At 40.5% G+C, this 20,908-nt stretch overlaps 1 protein-coding gene across 1 annotated transcript in view; it reads left to right on the top strand.

The window, feature by feature from the left end:
* The window catches only part of USO1 (USO1 vesicle transport factor), a 32,580-nt gene that overhangs the window by 8,187 nt on the left and 3,485 nt on the right, over window positions 1-20,908 (top strand). Inside the window, exons 5-22 of the mRNA XM_084516546.1 lie at window positions 3,015-3,115; window positions 4,023-4,125; window positions 4,282-4,337; window positions 4,992-5,112; window positions 6,848-7,026; window positions 7,754-7,894; window positions 8,228-8,316; window positions 8,479-8,633; window positions 8,893-9,104; window positions 9,935-9,955; window positions 13,403-13,513; window positions 14,173-14,291; window positions 14,921-15,102; window positions 15,795-15,916; window positions 16,885-17,023; window positions 18,349-18,512; window positions 18,998-19,084; window positions 19,861-19,947. Of these exons, the coding sequence (XP_084372672.1) occupies window positions 3,015-3,115; window positions 4,023-4,125; window positions 4,282-4,337; window positions 4,992-5,112; window positions 6,848-7,026; window positions 7,754-7,894; window positions 8,228-8,316; window positions 8,479-8,633; window positions 8,893-9,104; window positions 9,935-9,955; window positions 13,403-13,513; window positions 14,173-14,291; window positions 14,921-15,102; window positions 15,795-15,916; window positions 16,885-17,023; window positions 18,349-18,512; window positions 18,998-19,084; window positions 19,861-19,947 (2,189 nt within the window). The remainder of the gene's footprint in view (window positions 1-3,014; window positions 3,116-4,022; window positions 4,126-4,281; window positions 4,338-4,991; window positions 5,113-6,847; window positions 7,027-7,753; window positions 7,895-8,227; window positions 8,317-8,478; window positions 8,634-8,892; window positions 9,105-9,934; window positions 9,956-13,402; window positions 13,514-14,172; window positions 14,292-14,920; window positions 15,103-15,794; window positions 15,917-16,884; window positions 17,024-18,348; window positions 18,513-18,997; window positions 19,085-19,860; window positions 19,948-20,908) is intronic.

The following is a 20,908-nucleotide window of genomic DNA, read 5'->3' as shown; positions in this document are numbered from 1 at the left end:
GCCGTAAGTTCACCACTAACGCTTATTCTTATTCTTCCTTATTTCTTCAACTTTTTATTAAAATGCACTTCATGTGTTGATTTAAAGATTACATTCTAATTGATAGTGCTGGATATTGGTGCATCTTCAAAAGATAATCTTAATAAATAGAAACTGTTCTCCTCATTTGAGCCACATCCATGTAGATTTTTAAGAGCAATCTTAGGTATAATTCTGGAAACAGCAAGAGCTTAAAAAACAAATACCTCTCTCCCCGTCCCTTCACTTTAATTATTTAATTCTTCCTTTTCTTAGAGTCAAAACCATGCTGAACTAGAACCAAGCTTTTGGAATAAAAGTAGATCTCTGGCAAGCTAGTAAGAGGCTGTGTAAGTTGTGTATACTGATGGCTGCTGGTTTTTTCTCTTCTTGCCTTAGCACCCAGAACTTGTGCAAGGATGAGGGTTGGGATTAGCAAGAATCCATAGTTCAAACTCTTGCTATTCGTAGCTGAGCGTGGCTGGAGGAGGAGACGAGCAGTCACAGCCTGTGGCAAATTCCAAGTGAAATATTTTCATCTAAGCCCGTATTTTTAAATAAAGGGCAAAGAAGTTCAGGTTTATGCTTTGCTTTGTTTGCAGCAAGCTACAGTGTGCACAATCCATATATGATTCAGTAGGGCTCAGCTGCCCTACTCTACAGGAGCAAGTTTGGTAACTGCCCTTTTGTGGATTTGGTTTGTCTGTTGTGTTTTTTCTTTATTGATGCACTGTGGGAGTGGCCCAGACTTGATAAGACCCCTCCTCTTCAGAGAGGGTGTACTTGCATTTTGCTAGATGTCAGGGCTAGAGTTAATCTTGCATGTGATTTGTCTTCCCTTTTGCTACCTTCTGTATTTCATAGTTTGTCCTCTTAAAAATTTGCAGCAGATTGGTGCTGCTTCTCTGTCCCTCATGTAAACTACCTACCAATCTCAGCCTCATTGGGAGGATTATAATAAGACTATGTTACAGGAATGATCAGCTTCAGTCTGATTACTCTAAGGCCACATAAAAAGACCTCTTAACTGTACTGAAATCCTTAAAAATAGATGTTATAATAAACTCAGCTTGCAGTGTTTTATGGTTAGGAACAGTTTCAACTTGAAGGAAATTGGCTTGACTGAATTAAATTTTTTTCTTGGCGCCAGTCCAAGCAAATAGGTAGTCCTTTGATTTCTCAGTTTTGGTGTGCCCCTAACAAGGTACAGAGTTTCAAGATTATTTCTGGTCTTTGACCCTATTTATAGGAGATTGGCTGCCAGCAGTTGGTGGCTGTGAATCTTATGGTTCAAGTGAAAGGAAAAAAATCCTTTCTTTGCTTTCCATTACCCAAATTCAGATTTGGTCAGAAATTGTTTTTGTTTTTCCCTGTGTTTTATGCTTCGAGCCATTCTTGTGCCTGTGGTTTCATCAGCTGGCATGGGATGGCGTTGCAGTGCTGAATGTATGTGTGTGGTTGGTAGGGTAACCTAGTTTAGAAGGTAAGTGGCAGTGCTTTGGCTGCAGGCCTTACCTGTTGTGTTTCTGGTCTGTCCTACCTGGCACATGGGACAGAGGCAGGGCTGATGGCAGCATGCTCTGTGGGACGGGAGTTGCTTTGAGGTTATGGAGAAAGGAGGAACAATGAAGGAAACTGTTCAGGAGATACGTGTGGGGGGAGAAGCTTTGTAGGGAGAAAAGTGCTAAGCCAGAGTTGGGAATGTGAGTGGCTGTGTTGTGTTGCTACCCCTGTGGCTGATTAATGTGCATTTAGCCCCTTGGTTTGTTATGTTGCTTTGAGAAACCTCATAGAAACACAGCTGAGCAAGGAACTGATGTGATTTTTTAACTCAATGAGATACTAATTTCTTAGAGGTGGCCACAGGTGTCACAGAACTGAATTCTCATCTCTTGAGTGGGACTGGGTTGCTCAACTACCTTGGCTGAAAAGCTCCAGTCCCAGAAACTGTATTGGAGCTGAAAATACCTTCTCCTCCTGTCCAAAACGAAAACAATCTGAAGCTACCTCTGAGTTAAAATTGCAATTTGTGAGTATGTCAGTGGAAGTTCATTAACTGTGCCAACCATTAGTGCCTAAATAAGATAGTTTTGTGAGAGAGTTTTGTAAATTGTCACTCAGACTGGAAAGCCAGCAGTGAGGCAGAGATTTAGTTTGCATGTTTTGTGTTGTCTTGTGGGATACTTTTGCTTATTATCCATTTATGCAACAATGATCAAATAATTCTGTGAGACTGAATTGATCCGCTACTTTGATTGCGCACAACCAGAGAGTAAATGGAATGACACTTGATTTTCTTTGTGAAATTAATTTAGATGCCAAGGCTGGGAAGTTTTGATACTTAGCTCTTTCACAATTATTCTCTCTTCCTGATGTTTAAGTCCTGTCTAACTGCTGTGTCAAAATATAACTGAGGTTATTTATTCTGTGATTCTGTGGCTTACTTTCTTCACTACTCTCTTTTGAAGCTTCTTGGTGTGAAATAAACATGACCCTTGCAAAAAGGTGAAAGGTGAAGAATCCTGTACCAGTTTAGGTGACCTTCGTGGAAATACTGAGTCTTTCTGCTCCTCCTATGCTGTGAGGGCTCTTTCTTTGTCGTGAGTTCTCTGGTCCCATAGAATTGTTTGGTTTTATCTGAAATAGGTGACGGTCTGAGAACTGTGAATGTGGATGTGATCAATGGGAAGAGGATTTTTTTAATATTTATACTGGATTAGGTTTCTGTTTGGTAGATTGTTAGTTCCTTCCTTGATTTTAAAACAGCTCTCAATAAAAATTTAGAGTAGCCTAAGCTGCTGCTTTTTTTTTTTTTTTTTTTTGTGCACAGCTTGTGGCTGTGTTTGGTTTTTGAAAATTATTTAAACTTATTAACACCGTATCAGTGATCAAAAGCTTGTCTGTCACCCTTGGCTCTATTTTAGTGAGAATAAAAATACAACTAACCAAAGCTACTCTGTTCATGTGTTGTAATACATTGCTTTTGACTATTACAGAAGAAAACTCACCTAAACAAGTTGATGATTTGGGAAGTCAGTTCACAGAGATTTTCATTAAACAGCAAGAAAATGTCACACTCTTGTTGACACTTGTGGAGGTAAGCAACGGCTTGGTGCTGGGAATACTGAAGGATATGTAGTGCTGCACAGTGAGCTTACCTTAATGCATGTTTTCACCTTTCCATGGAAACGTGTCAAATGTCAAGTGCCTGACTGCCTAGCAAGTTTGGGGTTGGAAATGAGCCAAGTCTATGACCTGGATGAAAGCCATTTGTTTCAACCTTAAAACAAGATACCACTGAGAGGGAGGAGGGGATGCTGAGGAAGGGATGATGTACGTTCAGTCTTCATCTGTAACTTGGTACAGAGTTAAAATAATATTTGTCATCTGAATTGGTGATTCAGTGGGTGACTTCAAGGTGACGCCTTAAAACCATAAGACTTAGAAGTACAGAAAGCTCTGTGGGGTGACTCAGTTGAGATGTAGGCCCAGTCACCAGCTCCTGAGTTTAAGCTGACCTGGGGAGCCCAAAGGTGTGGTGGTGGTGGTGGTCAAAGCCAGTGTGTAGACTCATTAGTTCTTGAGCTTTCTCTTTCTTTCAAGATCCTACTTTAACAGAAGTTGTTGTTGTTTGGGAACGGGGAGAAGATAAAAAAGAGCCACAGGCATTGTTTTTTTTCCCAAAATTTCTGAGTAACATGGGTTGATCCCATGAGGGTTGGGCTGTCTGTTCTAGAAAGAAGAATTAGCTAGGAAAGCAACCCCTGAGAGGGGGAAGGGAGGGAAGGAAACTGCTGGGACTTCGTCTTGCTTGTATAATAAAATCAAGAACCAGTGTTTTGATTTGTCGGCCATGTGTTGTAATACATGTAGGATGAATGGAAAAAGAAATGGACAGGAGATAAAAATTCCTTGCCAGTTTTGTGTCTGTTCATAACTGTTGTCTCCAAGAGGAAGTGGAATAATGAGGAATTTACTACTTAATTACCTCTCTATCTTTGCAGGAATTTGATTTCCATGTTCGTTGGCCTGGAGTGAAACTACTTACATCACTTTTAAAGCAGCAAGGACCTCAGGTGCAGCAGATAATTCTTGTCAGTCCTATGGGTGAGTGCTCCCGTTGTTTGCATGTGAGCTTCAGCTTGGAAGCTCACCAAGCAGAAGGTAGAGAGCTAGAGCAGTTTTGAGTGAGGTGTTATCAAGACCTCTAGCAAGAAAAGATGCCTGTTTATGTTTATGCCTGTTTTTGTGTACTTTTTGCAGGCGTTTCTAGACTCATGGATTTATTAGCAGACTCGAGGGAAGTTATACGAAATGATGTAAGTATAGAACAGAGGCTGTTGATTCTCTTCATAATTAGCAGCTGTCAACTGTGTGAGCTGCTTAATATTTGTGCAGAATTTGGATTAAGTTAAAAGAATGCATGTGAGGGAAGCATCATGATTATTAATTAAAAATACTTGAGTCTTCCCTTGAGTCAGGTGGTTTCTGCATGTCTTGCCACAAATCAGATAATGAAGACAAGCTGTTCCTGTGTATTTGCAAGCATCGAGTGTTGTATTCCTGTTGTGTTAGCTGATCTTTCTCGTGGCCTTCTGTCAGGTTCAATTGTCTTTTTCCTCTTTACTCATCAAACAGCAGAAAGCTCAAATTACTTAGTACAGAAAAAATGAGGTGTCTTACAAGTTTACTCTTTGTTCTTGTGTATAGCCACTTAGCATCCTTTTTGGCAGTGTTGTGCTTCTCTTTTCAAGTGTGGTGAGGCGTGTGGTAAATACTGGGTGATGTCCATGTTGGGTTTGGTTACCTGTGCCAGAATGCGGGGGATATGCAATTCTGTTCTCTGATCCTGGCCAGGGCTTATGCTGCTCTTTTAGCATTCTTCTGAGAGCTGTGACTTGTGACAACTGGTGTTCTTTAGTAAAATTCAGTAAAACTAAGTTTTTAATCACTTCTTCCCTCTTTCTACCAAGGGAGTCTTGCTGTTACAGCAACTGACAAAAAGTAATGCAGCCATACAGAAGATTGTTGCCTTTGAAAATGCCTTTGAGAGACTTCTGGATATCATAACAGAAGAAGGGAACAGTGATGGAGGTACAGATGTGTCTAAGGCTCTTTTCATGATTGTTCCTTCTGTTTTTACACAAGTTAATGGGTGACTGTTTAAAAGTTGACATGAGTGTGCAATTGGAGCTTGTTAAATGGTTAGAAGGATCAAAACGCATACCTGGGTTGTAACAAATTAAGCAGAAACATGAGCAAGTAGGCAGGTTCTCAGCATATTTTGAAATCCAGCTTTGAGATATTTGAGTTAAGATAACAGTTAATTTGTATGGGCATGTGTGCATAAGTGTTCATGTTTGGTTTATATTTGTGAGTGCATGTACTTGGGCAGTGTCCCCTTTTGTCACTTACTGAGTTGTGTTGGCATTCCTCCTGCAAAATCCTTGGATGCTTGGAAGTAACAGCTTGCTGTGTATCTTCAGCATTACTGGTGACTTCAGTTTCCTGGTCAGCTCCTAGGCAAATCATTTACCTGGGGGTGAAGGATAAGAAAAAGAATGAGCAAAAATGATGTTCTTACGTATTTCCTTTGTTTCTCTTGGCAACTTGAGTTTACCACCGGCTGCAGTTTGGTGCAGGATCTAGTTGAGTAAAAAGATGACCTTCCTGCAAGCTGCAGCAGCAGTTAACATACTGCTGCTCTCCCAGCCGAGCTATTCCAGGTATCTTGGCGTGGAAGGATTAAGCAATCCTTTAAGTTAAAGCTGCTATTTTTAGGCAGCTAATAATTTTAGGGGACTTGGTATGTAAACTCCCATGTGCCAAGAATTGTTTCTTTTCTCCTTTTTACATGTGTGTTCCTCCTGCCTGTGGCCTGCTGAGGGCTGGATTACCAGCTGTGGCTCTGCAGTGGGAGTGGGAAGGGGGGAATGTGACAGCTGGTCTCTTGGTTATCCCACTCTCAAGTCTGGCACTGTCTGTGTGTTCTAACAAGTGTAAGAACTAAATATTTATCCTTTCTATGAAGTCCAGAAGGCAGCCCAGCAGTACCAGGAGCAGGCTACCTTTATTTGTGTTGTCCTCTGGACTAAGTTGTCCAAGGACTTCTCTCAGAGCACATAGTTGATTAGCACCTGCAGTTTGTTTTCAGCAAATGCAGTCTGTAAATAAAAACAACAACAAAAAAAGCAACAAAAGCAAAACCTAAAAACACCCACAAACAAAAAACCCATTTGCTTCAACTCCAAGGAGCGCAGTCTATATTGGTTTGTTGTAAGGGATGTTGCTAAGAATTGCTTCTCTTGTCATTTTATTCTTCATTAAAAAAGTAAAATGAAACTCTGAAATGAGCCAAAATTGTAGCTAGTGATTACAAGCGTGTATAATCAGTTAAAATTTAGGTGCACTTTAAGAGGAATTTAATTTTAGTACTTAAGCAACACTACTGTCTCTGTCTTAACTTGAAGTACATATATTTCAAGACACCAAGTGTTCGTGATGCTTTGTTTCAAGTCCTTCACATGACTACCAATTAACTTATCATTATAACTATGTATTCTTTGAAAATACAGTTTCTGCTTCAGACTTGTGGAAGAACCATAATTCCGGTTTCATTTGAAATATGCTGGATCAACAGTGATATATTTCACTTGATCTTTGATTATTTTTTCATGCTTGAGGTTCACAGTTCTTGATTAAAATTTGATGGTGTTAAGAACAAAGAGTTCAGAATTGTGTGTTCTGTGCCTCCTAGAATCTGCTGAGTATGTGGAGAAACTAGTAACTTCTGTCTCACCTTTGATTAATCTTCTTTTTGTTCCACCAGGAATAGTAGTGGAAGACTGTCTCCTCCTTTTACAAAACTTACTGAAGAATAATAATTCCAATCAGAATTTCTTTAAAGAGGGTTCATACATTCAGCGCATGAAGCCTTGGTTTGAAGTCGGGGATGACAATTGCGGTTGGTCTGCACAGAAAGTAACTAATCTTCATCTAATGCTGCAGGTAAAACACGTCTTCTAGCTGCTAGTACCAATATCAAGGCTTCTTCAGCTTTGCTTACAGTGAGGAACATGTGCAACACGTGACAGCTGAGAAATGTGTGCTTTCTTTAGCTCACAGTATTAGTGTGCCAGTATTAATGAGAGATACTCCTTTCAGTGCACGTACTATTTCTAAATGCTGAACTCGTAACGGGTGGTGCATCAAGTGACTTCATTTCATGTAACTTAAGATGTAACAGTGATCGGAGTTAAATATATGACTAGAGGTGTTCTTATAAAGAATCCTCCTGAATTCATGTGTAGTTATGGTGCATTTACCATTATGGTGGGTTCATAATTATTGATTGTAGGACACATTGCCTTCTGCTCACCCCTCCAGAAAAACACATTTTCCTGTTACGGAACACTTCATGTAGAAACTTGAGACTTATGAAGCTAGTTTCTTGCTTCCCAAAATGTAGCTCTGACAAATTGTGAGCCAAATAAAAAATCAGTGTGATTGTTCACAACTTAGTTGGAACCTCTGCAATGGAGTCCAGTACTTGAGAATTTGAGGGTTACACTAAACGCAGCATCAATTGACCATACTTAGTAATGAGGTGGACATGCTGTTTAATTGTTGTCTTTTATGCCTGTTTTTAGGAGCAATTGTTTTTTATGGATAAATCATGTTCTGCCTTTTGGAAAGTCTGTGACTCTTTACATATGGACTTCTTTTTCCCCTCTAGCTTGTTCGGGTACTCGTGTCTCCCACAAATCCTCCAGGTGCTACCAGCAGTTGTCAGAAGGCCATGTTTCACTGTGGGTTGTTACAGCAGCTCTGCACTATCCTGATGGCAACGGGAGTTCCTGCTGATATCCTGACAGAAGTAAGAGGGAACAAATAGACACGGGAGTGGGTGAAAACAGGAATCTACAGGGATGACTGCAGTGTCTCTGCAGCAACTGGTTACAGTACTTGTTAAGCATTTATCTCAGATGTTGGCTTCCTATACGGAGAACTCACATTTAAGAGTCTTTTGAATTATAATCTGCAGCCAGAAAATACTTGCATTTGCTTATTTTTTTCTTTTGGATTTCAGGATATCCCAAAGAGGCTGAACTAATTCACATTCTTCCCATCTGTGTCTATTTCTTTTGTTGTTTTTGTCTTTTTATTGCTCATATTTAACTGTTCCATTTTTTGTCTGCCCTCTTTGTAGACCATTAATACGGTGTCAGAGGTCATTCGAGGATGCCAGATGAATCAAGACTACTTTGCCTCTGTCAATGCACCTTCTAATCCACCAAGGCAAGTGTTCAATTTTGTCAGGTAATGATGTATTGGTATAGACAACAATAGTCAAATCCAAAGGATTTGACTATTGTTGTCTATAACACCCCAAATGGTTTATCTACAGTTGTATTCATGCACAGCTTTGTCCTAATAGCTTTTATTTTTATTACCAAATAGGCCTGCAATTGTAGTGCTTCTGATGTCAATGGTAAACGAAAGGCAGCCTTTTGTGCTCCGATGTGCTGTTCTCTACTGTTTCCAGTGCTTTTTATACAAAAACCAAAAAGGACAAGGAGAAATTGTTTCGACACTTTTGCCATCTACTATTGACGGTACGTAAGACTACCATCTCTGCACTGAGTTGTGAAGCAGTGGAATAGTTCACTGCATCAAGTGTTATCTTCCCCAAAACTATTTACCTGTTACTGGGTGCCAGATCCAAGCATGATGATTTGGTTTAGGGTTTCTCTAAGACTTGAAATAGATGGCCTTTATTTTTTTTGTTCATTTACAGTACAGTTATGCCTTAAATATCTTGCTGTTTCTGTGGTGTGTTGTAATCTCATTTGTACCTCCGGCCCCTTTTGGTAGCTACAGGTAACTCCGTATCGGCTGGTCAGCTGCTCTGTGGGGGCCTCTTTTCAACGGACTCTCTCTCTAACTGGTGTGCTGCCGTGGCCCTGGCCCACGCCTTACAGGAAAACGCGACTCTGAAAGAACAGCTCCTGAGAGTTCAGCTGGCAACGAGCATTGGCAACCCACCAGTGTCGCTGCTACAGCAGTGCACCAACATCCTCTCACAGGTATGGCCCTGACTGGCCCATCAATGGGATAAAAATCCAGGTGTACAGGAAAAATGTTCTTGAGCAGGTGCATCACAGGAAGACGTTAGTGTTAGCCCAAGGACAAGGATTCTCTCTCTCCCCTCCTGTTTAAAATTTGCTTAGAGCACCCTGTGCTGAAGGGAGGGAGGAGCAGCAAATCTTATTGTTCATCAAGCATTTATCTTGCTTGCTGTCAGTAGGCAGGGGGCTTTAAAGCACATGGAACTTAAACTTGGTTTAAAAGACAAAGCAGAGAGGCAGGATCCTCAGGCACATCTTGCTGTTGCTGCAGAAGTGCCTGGTTGGCATTTAGCCTGTACCTGCAAACCTGAAACATCTTTAGAAGAACAGTCTGTCATCTATTGGTGGCTGTTGGTTTTGCTGATGGAAGCCAAAAACTTGTTCTGAAGTTGTACAGTATTTTAATACCTGGCTTTGGAAACAGGTGGCTTAACTTTACCTTCCAGACCACACTTCCTTGCGACATTAACTTCTGTTATGCATCCTTTCTTCCCAAATGGTTGTAATGATAAGGAGATGGTTAGCTCTGGGCAGTTCCTGCAGTTAGGAATAATGGCAAAATGCTGGAGTTTTAAATTAATTGATGGGACTTCTTTAATTTGCTTTCCCTGATTATAAGCAGAACTCTTTATCCTTTTCCCTGCATTTTTGTTTAAGATGAATTTGAGATGATATAACTGCCTGTGGCTGTGTAGCCTTAAATGATGCAGGGGATTGAAACTTTGGGGGAATGTTTCTGAAATGTGTTCATCTTAAACGTTCTCAAGTAACGTGTGTGTAACTTGCAGGGTGATAAGATCGACAGACGGGTATGTATTTTTTGGCACAGCTTCGGCATTTTCTTGCCAACAGCAGGCCTTTTCCTTTTGTCTTGGGTTTTGCTGGGAGGTTTTCTTTAACTGCTCTTTGATGTGTTTCCACTCACAGCTTTGTGTTGCAGTTGGGTTTGGGTTTTTTCCTAGCATAACCACCTCTTTCTGTGTCTCCAGGGGATTCTCTGGGGGTGCTCCATAAAACTATGGGGTCAAGATCTTGGGGAACATGGGTGCTTTCTTTCCAATGGGGTGTACTCATTTGCCGTTTGTACACCTGACAGGCGCACTTTGCTTTTAAGAAAAATTAAACTGTTAGAAACTCTGTTTCCTCAGACAGGCCTGTAGCAAACAGCTGGTGCCATCTGAAGTGGGAACATGCTGCTCATTTCCTGGCTGCTAAAAGAAAGATGGTGTTTAACCTGCCTTTCAGCCACTCTGTTACACTTAACAGCAGAAGCTTTTGAGTTTTAACCACGGAGCCAGTGATTTGAATAGCATTCAAATTACTAGCATTCAATTACTTATTACTAGTGAATGACCCCTGAAGTGAGTTGCCTGACTTTCAGGCTGTGTTACTTAGAGCACTGCTGATGTAGTTGTCAGCTGAGCAGAAACAGTTCTTGAAATATCACTGCTGTGGAGTTGTGTGCTGAATTAGCTTATTTGTAGTTGTGCAGAGGGGTGGGGTTGGATTGTTACCAGCCATGAATTGTAGGACAGCTACCATGGAGGACTGGAACCTGTTAGAGTAGTGATTCTCGTGGCATGGCTAGAAAATGGGTGTGTATTAGTTAATTAGGTGTGTGTTAGGCTCTTCTGGGCTGTGTGGGAATGATTAGGCCAAGCATTTTAATCTTCAGTCTAGGATGCCATGCTTGAGTACACGTGGTGTGCAGCTGCTTCCAGGGGGAGTGTGTGCTGGAAATGCCAACCTGCACAAGCACAGGCAGCCTTGTGCTGCTGACTAGATTTTAATAGAAGACTGGTGGAAGTGTCAGTTCAGAAGTCTGCAAATGTCCTGTGGGACAAGACTGCCAGTTAAAGCAGTTACTCTCAGCGCAGGAGGTCTGGGGAAACAGATTGCCAGCAGTTTTGAACCAGTCCAAAGTGTGAGGAACACTCGGTGGGGAAAAATGAGCAGTCTGCCTGTCCGTTGGGTACTGGCAGGTGGGAGTATTAGGGTATGTTCCTCTGCAGGCATTTCTGTGGTAGGCTGGTACGCAGTTGCCTGTGTTATGAGGATGTTAATGCATCTAATCTGGAAGGGATTTAGGAAGAACTGATGTTTTTACAGCTTTTTTGTGGTAAGGCAATGTACAGAACAGGTGACTCCCAGAGGCCCCGTAGTGGCATCTAAGTGGCCCCATAGTTCTGTGAGGAAAATCACCTGCACATCAGTTTTGGTCTAGCAAGAAGGGCCAGTGTAGTCAGCAGGTTCATCAGCTATGGTGTCTGACAAGGCAGTACTAGTGCAATCCACTGCACCAGTGTGGCATGGTAGCTTTTTTCTCTAAGAACTTGAAAAATGCAAGAGATGTCGTATTTTGTTTAAATTTGATTTACCGGAGGATTGGAGCATGAACACAGTTCTTACCTAGTGGGTAGTAAGGGCTTGTGAGGGAATATTTGTTGAAACGTGTTGTTAGAGGACTGTCGTGTCATCTCATGAGCAGACATGTAGAAGTGTTCTAGATCATGGAGGTTATGAACTAATTTTGAAGTACGTGGTGGGAGGGGAGACCCCCCAGTGCAGGTGGGGAAAGCTCAGTGGGCTGGTCCTGAGGACAGAAAGAGCAAAAAAGAGAAAAGTTTACTGGGACTAGGCAGCCTGCAGGGAGATGCAGGTCAGTGGCAACCAGTCATGGGTTTCAGGTAGGAGGTTAGCAGCAAGGAAAATAATATGTGCATTAATGCAATGCAACAACAGGGTCGCAGAGAAGCTGAACAGTGACTCCTAACAGCATATGTAGTACTTACTCTGGCAATACAATGTGGTAAAGTGCAGTTGGTGCTGATGGCTGTAGTCTCTGCTGTTCTGACACTGTTCACTTGGGTCTCTGGAAGTCAAGGTGAGGATGAGGGCCAAAGGGCCAAACACTCTCCTTTCCCATGTAAGCAGTATTATGGTTGGCTGCCATAGTCTGACTATAATTCTGTGTTTTCTTTTTCCCCTTAGAGGATATCTGTTTCATTTTAGCGATGACGATATCTTAAAACAGATCACAGCACCTCAATAGTGCTTGAAGGCAGTCCCTTCAGGGCATGGTCTTTAGTCCCAGTGGAGTTGGTAGGCTCCGTTCCTGTCTGTCCTGCAGTCCACAGTGGCAGATGGTTGCTGGGAGCCTGCTGCAGAAGAAGCTTCTTGCCAGAGTGATGCTCACTGGCTGTTTCGGTGGCTAAAAGGCTTATTTAAAGAGCTTGGGAAGCTCGTTTTTGTCGTGCTTTAATGCTTAAAAAAAATACTGTCTTTAGCCCTAAAGTGTAGGGATTACCAGAGGCAAGGATTGAAGTCCAGTGTCTCAAGAACAGATAATTCTCAGGCATGGACTCTTCTTTGTCATTGACTAATACTTCTTGCTGCTGTTTTGATCCCTGTGACCACTCCTATCAGTGTATTTTCTTGCCTTCCTTTTGAAGGCATCCCAACAGGTCCATATGCTTTGTCTTGTATTTGAGACTTGACTTAATCTTCCAGTTACTTTACCAAACCCGTGAAGCGGTTTTCCATGCAGGGAACATTTTGCCAGGCTGCCTCGTGAACGCTGACAGTCTGTGAAGGAATGCATGCCTGCCTTAATGCTGCTGTGTCCATATTTATCTGCAGCAAAGACAAGGGGGAGAGAACTGATGTTTTCATCCACAAATAGACTTTCTTATTTTTTTTTCCGGTAAAAAAATAAATCCCTCAATCATGGTAGTGAGCTTTCCCCTTCCTGGCTTAATGTACATACTCTTTTGTCTGAATAGAAAGGTACTTCAATATTACGTTAAGAACACATGGCATTTTGTAGGCAGCAGCAAATGGAAGTGGCTGTAGTGATGAATCTCTTACAGGGCATCCTTACCTGCCTTAATTTACACCTTGTTCCTTCTTTGCAAGGGTTGTGTGTATGTTTCTTTATGTTACCCTAGTATTAATTACATGCAAAACTAATTTGTTATGAGTTGATATTGATGCTAATTTGCCTTGAGTCATATTTCACATCTGTGTTGCTTGTTTTTTTGCTCTGAAAGCAGCTAAATATGAGTGGTTTAATACTTGTTTCACCAAAGCACTAGAGCTGTGTTCAGTATAACTAACGAATGGGTATTTTGAAAGGTGTTACTTTTTGTTCTAAAATGCACTGAAAGGTGAGTTTTGAATCAGTACAGCTCTTTTTTTTGGTATTTTAGCCTTTGATTGTGGAAAGATAGTAATAAGGGGGGTGTTATTTTTTCCAGGGCAGCAAAGTACAGACCAGGGTTGGACTGCTGATGTTGCTTTGTACTTGGCTAAGCAACTGCTCAATTGCTGTCACACACTTCCTTCACAATCCAGCCAATATACCTTTTGTATCCTTGACTTGTTAGCAGATTAGAATGACTTGCCTAGTAGTTATTTGGACTGTCCATGTTAAAATCAAATGCTAATCTAGATCAGTTAGCAGGGATATTGCATGCAGTGCAAGGAAATATATCAGGGCAGGAGATGGAAGCAGCCTTTTACTGCCAGAGCTCTCTGTATGCTAATCTGACTGTAAGATGTGCGTGTAACTTCAGGCACAGCAGAAAGCTAGGCCATCTCGGGGAGGGATTCTGCCAATTAAGTATTGTGTGTTTTTTTCTTTTTCATTTTAACAAGTTCATTGAAGTATTTAGTATGAATTAGGCTCTTCTCCAGAAGTAGGGGGCATGTTTCTAACTTGTATCGAAGCTTATTTCTATGCTTACTCTTGAGAAAAATATTTGACTACAGTACTCTAGGCTAAACTGTTATTTAAGCTAAAGATTTGTTTGGGAACAAGTGAATCTCTTAGGTTAAGCAGTACCACTGGTTTCTCAAATCCTTTGAATTGTAAGATAGCTTGTTGGTGTACTAATTAAGCTTGCTTTTAGATGGGCAAATAATTTTAAGAGGAAACTTAGACTGAAACAGCAGATTTGGAACACAGAATTATGCGGTATGTTTTGTGCTTATTTAGTATCTCAAAAATCCTTAACAAGAGCTCTAGCTCACAGGGCAGATAGCTGAGAACCTTGGAGAAGAGGAACAGCTCGTGCAAGGCCTGTGTGCACTTCTACTTGGCATTTCCATCTACTACAACGATAATTCTCTTGAAAATTATAGGAAGTAAGTATGATGTACAAATAAGACTGTAGGGAAAGGTCTGAATGGCAGATAGTAGTTTAAGAGTCTCTTAAATACTTGGTTGAATATTTTCTGTGCATGTTCCTTACAGGATGCAAAGTAACTGGACCCCACTTTTAGCTAGGCAAAACAGATCATTGTTTTGCATAGGTCCTAACCTGTGTATTCCTAGGGTGTGAACAAATGCCAGTGTCACACTGAAAAATCCTAGGTGTTGAACGTTAAGCATGTAATGCAGATAAGACTTGAGGCAGATAATCAAAATTGTAACTGGGAAAACAAAAGCCTCACTAAGACGAGGGGAAATGGCCTCAAGTTGTGCCAGGGGAGGTTTATGCTGGGTATTAGGAGAAATGTCTTTACTGAAACGGTTGTGTGGCATTAGAATAGGCTGTCCAGGGAAGTGGTTGAGTCGCTGTCCCTGGAGGTCTTCAAAAAATGTGTAGTTTGAGAACTTAGTGTGGTATAGTGCTAAACTTGACTACTAGGTTAATAAAGGTTGGACTAGGTGACCTTACAGGTCTTTTCCAATCTGAATGATTCTATGAGCTAAGAATGTTTTTTTCCTGAAGTGTTGCACTGTGGTTGATTTTTCTCCTCTTTTTTTTTAGAGAGAAACTGAAACAGCTGATTGAGAAGAGGATTGGCAGGGAGAACTTCATTGAGAAGCTTGGCTTCATTAGCAAACATGAACTTTATTCCAGAGCTGCTCAGAAACCACAGCCTAGTTTTTCTAGCCCAGACCACATGATGTTTGATCATGAATTTACCAAGCTTGTAAAGGAATTGGAAGGTGAGATGTATTTTAATTTGTGGGTTTCCTTGTGATGAGCTGATGACTGAATTACCAAACGTGCTGAATGTCCTATTAAAAGTAGTGTGATTATATGAAAATACAGCATTCTAAGAAGCACGGGACATGGATTGCTCTAAGCTATCATAAATCCAAACTTGCAGTTCAAATATTTTGTAAAATTATTCCCAGTACACATCCGTAATCAGGACTTCTAGTAATTAGACTTACTGTTAAATAAAACAATTCTTACTATGTGCTGTGAGTTGCCACACTGTGGCAAAGGAGTGTATTTGTCTGTGTTCACACAGACTGAAATGGGTGGTGATGGAAGCTCGACTCACAGAAGTACACAAGCCAGCACTTTGCAGATTTGTTAAGACAAATTATGAATAATGAATTTCCTGGCTTGTTAGAAAATAATGGGGACTCCATTCTTAATAAGGCTTCATCTACATATTGCCTTCACAGTCCTAAATCTCTTACTTGTGCAGCCACTTAGGCAAATAGTTGTAATGGAGCATAATGCAAGTGAAACACACCTTTGCTGATGGAAAGGACTCAAAACACACATTTCCTGTTCTGAAACTGTCGAGCAGTAAGCATGCAAACCTTCCTATTAAAAAAAAAAACACTGCTTTTCCTATTTTTAAGACTATTTTTTTTAAGATTTGACAAACTCTTGTCAACAGGTGTCATAAGTAAAGCTATTTACAAGTCCAGTGAAGAAGATAAAAAAGAGGAGGAGGTTAAGAAGACATTGGAACAGCATGACAACATTGTGACTCACTACAAAAAAGTCATCAGGGAGCAGGTAAGAGGCAGTCGCTCCATATCCCTGTTTTTGGAAGCTGTTTATACTGGCTTTTGGAACTATCACAATGCAGATGTAGTAAAACAAGTAAGAAGGATTCTAGCAATGCGGGTATGCTTTAAAAACACTAAGGCCAAGAATAACTGGCTGAACTCAAGTGTCAGTGTTTAGAATACTGGTTAAGTTTAATTCCTTTCCTGAGGTACATCTTTCTCTTTTGTGTTTATTTCTCTTCAACTAAGTAACTGAGAAATGTGCAGCAACTTTTTTCAAAAAGGTGAAATTTTTATTTCTATGTTCTTGCTTCTCAAAAGATAATAGATGAAATGTGACTCAAAAGGAAACAAAGTTTCCTTGATCAAATTTGGGTATACTTGGTGAATCTTTTCCAATGGTAGTTTGCTTTTTTCTTTTTTTTCCTGCCACAGCTTAAATTGAGAAGTAAAGGAGCAAAGCTAAGTAATTTAGCTAAAGGGGAACTGCAGCAGGTTTTCATAGTTCCTGGACACAGCCTGCTGCAGTATACCTGGAATTAAGGGACACTTTTGAACCTCCAGTGAGGCTTTATTGAACATATGACTGCAATTACCACTGTTTCTTTCAAGACTTTGTAAGCAGACCAAATGTGTGCAGGATTCAGTGGGGTGGGGAGAAAAATTCAAAGATTTTTTTATCATTGACTCTTCCTGCTGTCCCTGGTATGGAGATGGTGGAGCTCTCCTCTGAGAGATTAAGAATGCGTTGGTTTTGTGTGACAGACTGCTTCTATCTTTCCCCTGCCTTTTTCCCTAGGAAAGCTATCTACATTTGTATGAAACTTTTCTGCTAATCTGTCATAGGTAGCACTGACAATTTCTGTAACTAGTGATGTCTACTGGTGGAGTCAAGTTTTTTCATCTGTTTTTTTTGTACCTTAGAGCATTGTATTCAAATGTTATTACTGAAAGTGCTTTCTTTTCCTTTCACAGGACCAGGAGCTTGAAGAATTGAAACAACAGGTTAACACTTTAAAATCTCAAAATGAGCAGCTTCAAACAACTGTTACACAGCAAGTGTCGCAGATCCAGCAGCACAAAGACCAATATAATCTCCTTAAAGTACAGCTAGGTATGCTTCAGAAAGAATAACAGTAACCTTGCTAGTGCTGAAGATTGCATGTAGTTTATGCCAAGCTATAGAACAGGTGCAGCAAATAATCCTTTGTCATTGCAGACATGCTGCTTTATTACACAGTATATGAAAATTTCCCATAGAGATGAAGACTTTGGGGAAAGTCGATGTTGAGCATTGCTATAAACTTCATTTAAGCATCAGATTTGCTTTAACTAAAAATATTAGTAAGATATTTTTAATAATATTAAAATACAATTTAATATAAAATAGAAATAAATATAAATAATAAATATAAAATATTAAATCATAAGTTAATAATACTTAAAATATCTTACTTTAAATGCCTTCAAACTACAGAATAATGTGCAGTGAGAACTGAAAGGACAACCTGAAAATGTGGTGGAAGTATCACTTGTTTTTGATTTGTGCCCAAGTTTTAGGTGTCTTGCAATACTAGTTCCTTTCTCAGAACGGCCTGTTAGCGTATCTTGAGCTAGGGCCTACCTGCCATGCTGCTACCTGGGAAAACAAGCACCTAGAGAAGATGGCTACAGCCCGGACAATCCATTTCCGTGGACACATGGAAATACTGGGATTAGAAATAGCTTCTGATCTGATGGTGGTGGTAGTTCAGTTGCCCGCCATGAAAAGACAAGCCCTTCCTTGCAACCCTAGCTCCTTAGCTGCAGCTGTGCTGGGTGAAGGGCTGGAGCTGATGCTGTGGGAAGTGGTGGCTACTAGGGAACTGCTGGTAGAAGCTTATTCCAAAACCGTTGTGCCCTGTTCAGTCTTAAAACAGAGGGAGTCCATGTGTGCTACAGCTTGTGTCTCAGAGTGAAAATTTGAGTCAGGGAAGAATCTGTGGTATGGCAGATGCACAAGATGAAGCATGTCATTGTCAGTAGAGGGGGCTAATGGAATGCTTAAATCAGGACAGCACATGCGAGTTAATCCAAGGGCAAGATGCCTGACGAGCTGTGTGTGCCATTGACCTGGTTTGTTAGTATTAAACATAAGGTAAGGGAACAACTGCCAGTCATGCCAATCATTATAGAATGAACTGTGTATGTATTTCTTTGGGTTGAACTGAATGGCTAGAGCAGCATGCAGATTAGTCACAAATAAGGAATAGCAAATTAGACCTTGTCCTTAGACTTCTGATAGAGAATTTTAAAACTCTGTACTTGGGCTCTTTACTTCAAATAACTTGTATTGCCTTGTAGTGTGAGGGGAGGAGGAGCAATGAATTCTTTGATTTTTGTGTTAAAAAACAACTTTGAAAATGATGTTAGTGAACTTTGTTATAATCTGTCTCCTAGGAAAGGACAATCAGCATCATAACTCCCACAGTGATACAGTTCAGATGAATGGCATTCAGGTGGAGGAAGTGAGCAAACTGAAAGAGGAGTTGGAAGAATGGAAAAACAAGCATGAGCTGCTGCAAGGGCAGTTGAGGGAAAAGGATTCTTTGATTGAAAAATTGGTAAGGTCTAACTACTGTCTCAGCAGATCTTGACAGGGCTTCCATTTTTGTTTTAAAATTTTATTTGCCTTATGCTGCAAAGGTCATCACTGTGATGGCAGTCATGCAATCAGTTATGATTGCGTGCTGATAATAAGAAATACAGTGCAGGATGGCTTAATGGGAGCGTGTGTTTTTTCCTTACTTGTTTTCTGCTTCACACTGTTCCCAGGAGTAACCTCTCTAGCTCATCTGCTGTAGTGTAGAATCTGCCTTCTTTTGCTTGCCTTCTGTGTCTCAATTGGTGAAAGATATATTTTGCTTCTACCTTAGAGGAGACGATTCAGTTGCGCTCTTGCTATCAGAGCTTTATGACATGCATTTATTAACCTGTTTTCACCTTTTAACCAGGGAACAGTGATTCAAGCACACAGTTCACTGTGTGTTTGGACAACATAACTATAGTCTGTTTAGTTGTCTGATTGATTTTTCTGTTGCTATTACAGAAGCCTTCGCAGTTGGAAATGGGAACAGAACAGTCTTCACAGATGAGCAAATCCAGTGGCTTGGAGCACAATAATGAACTACAGAAGGTGAACTTGTGTTGCTTTAGCAAAGCTGTAGTGAACAGCAGTAGCTTGGGATGGGAAGGGTCATGTTTCAGGGAGTGTCAGGATTTCTGTGCTTCCTGATAATATTCATGGCCTTCCTTTGTGATGATACGAGTGATCTTGGAGCGTGGAGATCATGTATCCAAAAATGAATTGCTTGCTTTTGCTAAGCAGTTTTAAGCCAGGAATAGAAATGTCAACTTGTGCACACTTTTTGTGTTTACCCATTGCCAAGTATTGTTAAGTGTTCATAAGAAAGCTTCCACGTATCAGATGTACAGCACAGAACGAGTGCTGATGTATCTGTAGGTTCAATGATTTAGGATAGCTGTTGTGCAAAAAAATACCTAGCAGTTTTGCAAAAACTTGATTGAGAATTGTGATTGGAAAACAAAGAATGCCCAGGCTGATGTGCCTTAGTGACTTTCTGCACAGAGTGGATGGATATCCACAGAGGGTGCCGGTGGGAGTGCTAGTGGGGTGAAAACCTGTTATAAACATCAGTCTGGCAAGTGGCTTTGAGCAATGCATAAAGAATAAATTTTTCAGAGTATGGGGTGGAAGTGATGTTTGTTGCTGTCTAGCTTTGTCTTCTAGAGAAATGGTTGCTGTGTTGTCACTAAGACATTTGCACCCTTCCACTCATGTAGCTAGTGCAAAGCAATTTTTCTGGTAGCATTTAACCTAACAAAAACCTAGTGGGAAGAACTGCTTTGCTTTCTAAAACTGAAAGTATTTTCCTTTTTTGTTTTCCAAAGGAATTGGAAATGCTCAGGACTCAGATACAACTACAGTCTGCAGAAATCGCTAAGCTTCAGGCTGAGAATCAGAAGCTACAAGTAATGGTACTAGTAAAATACTTATTTTTTTCTTTTGAGACAAACTTTCCTGCCTGTGCTGTCAGTAGCATTTGTCCTAAACCGAGCTTGTTTAAAACATGCATGTCAGAAAGTGATTCCAATATTGTTTTAAATGAAGTAATGTATTACCTAGACAAATCCTTCCTGAGGAAAGAGTAGATGTTACTTTAGTTAGTGCTTTGCGAATTGTGAAGCCATTGGTCATTGGTGTTTTTACAGAAGTCCTTCAGTGTTTTAAGTTTCTACTGTTACCAAAGGGGAAAAACAAACAAACCCCTTCTGTGAAGCACAATGCATGATATAGTATACATTAGAGGGATGATTATTTTTCAATTATTGGAGGATACTACTTTGGAAACTTAGATAAAATTGTTTGGCAAACAGGTACAACTGTCTGTGCAGACCTCCAAACATAATATGTTACATGTTGAATACTAAATATTATATATTGAAAAAAATGGCCAAGAAAGCTGTTGAGGAAAGTTTTTTTTTTTTTTTTTTTTTTTTTTTTTTTTTTTTTTTTGAAAAAAAGGCAATCCTGTCCTCAGAACTAGCTAATGGCATTAGAAAGCATATGTTGAGCCTGCATACCTCATTAGAGAGTTGTGTGAACATCCTACTGACATGTTTCTGCAGCAGAGCTCATGGTTCAAGCTGTAGGTCTGTGGGCCACGTGAACAACTGGAAGGAGATCATTCAGTGATGGTGCTCAAGCAGAACAGGAGTAGTTGCTGTGTGCCCTGTTTGTAGCTCTGCAATGACAAAGATAAGGAAGCTGGGTTTGCTGAAACTCTTGCTTCTGGCTGGCTTGTTCTGACTTACGCATCACAGTATGATTTCAACATCACAAGAAAAGAACTTTGTGTGGGGAGAAGATCAAGTGTTTAATGTACAGATGAGCTTGGTGAGGAAGGGTTTTGATATTTTCCAGTGTAAAAAGGCTCAG

The sequence above is a fragment of the Aythya ferina genome, assembly GCF_964211825.1.
Source record: "Aythya ferina genome assembly, chromosome: 4".
NCBI lineage: Eukaryota > Metazoa > Chordata > Aves > Anseriformes > Anatidae > Aythya > Aythya ferina.
This window is presented reverse-complemented; position numbering and strand designations above follow the sequence as displayed.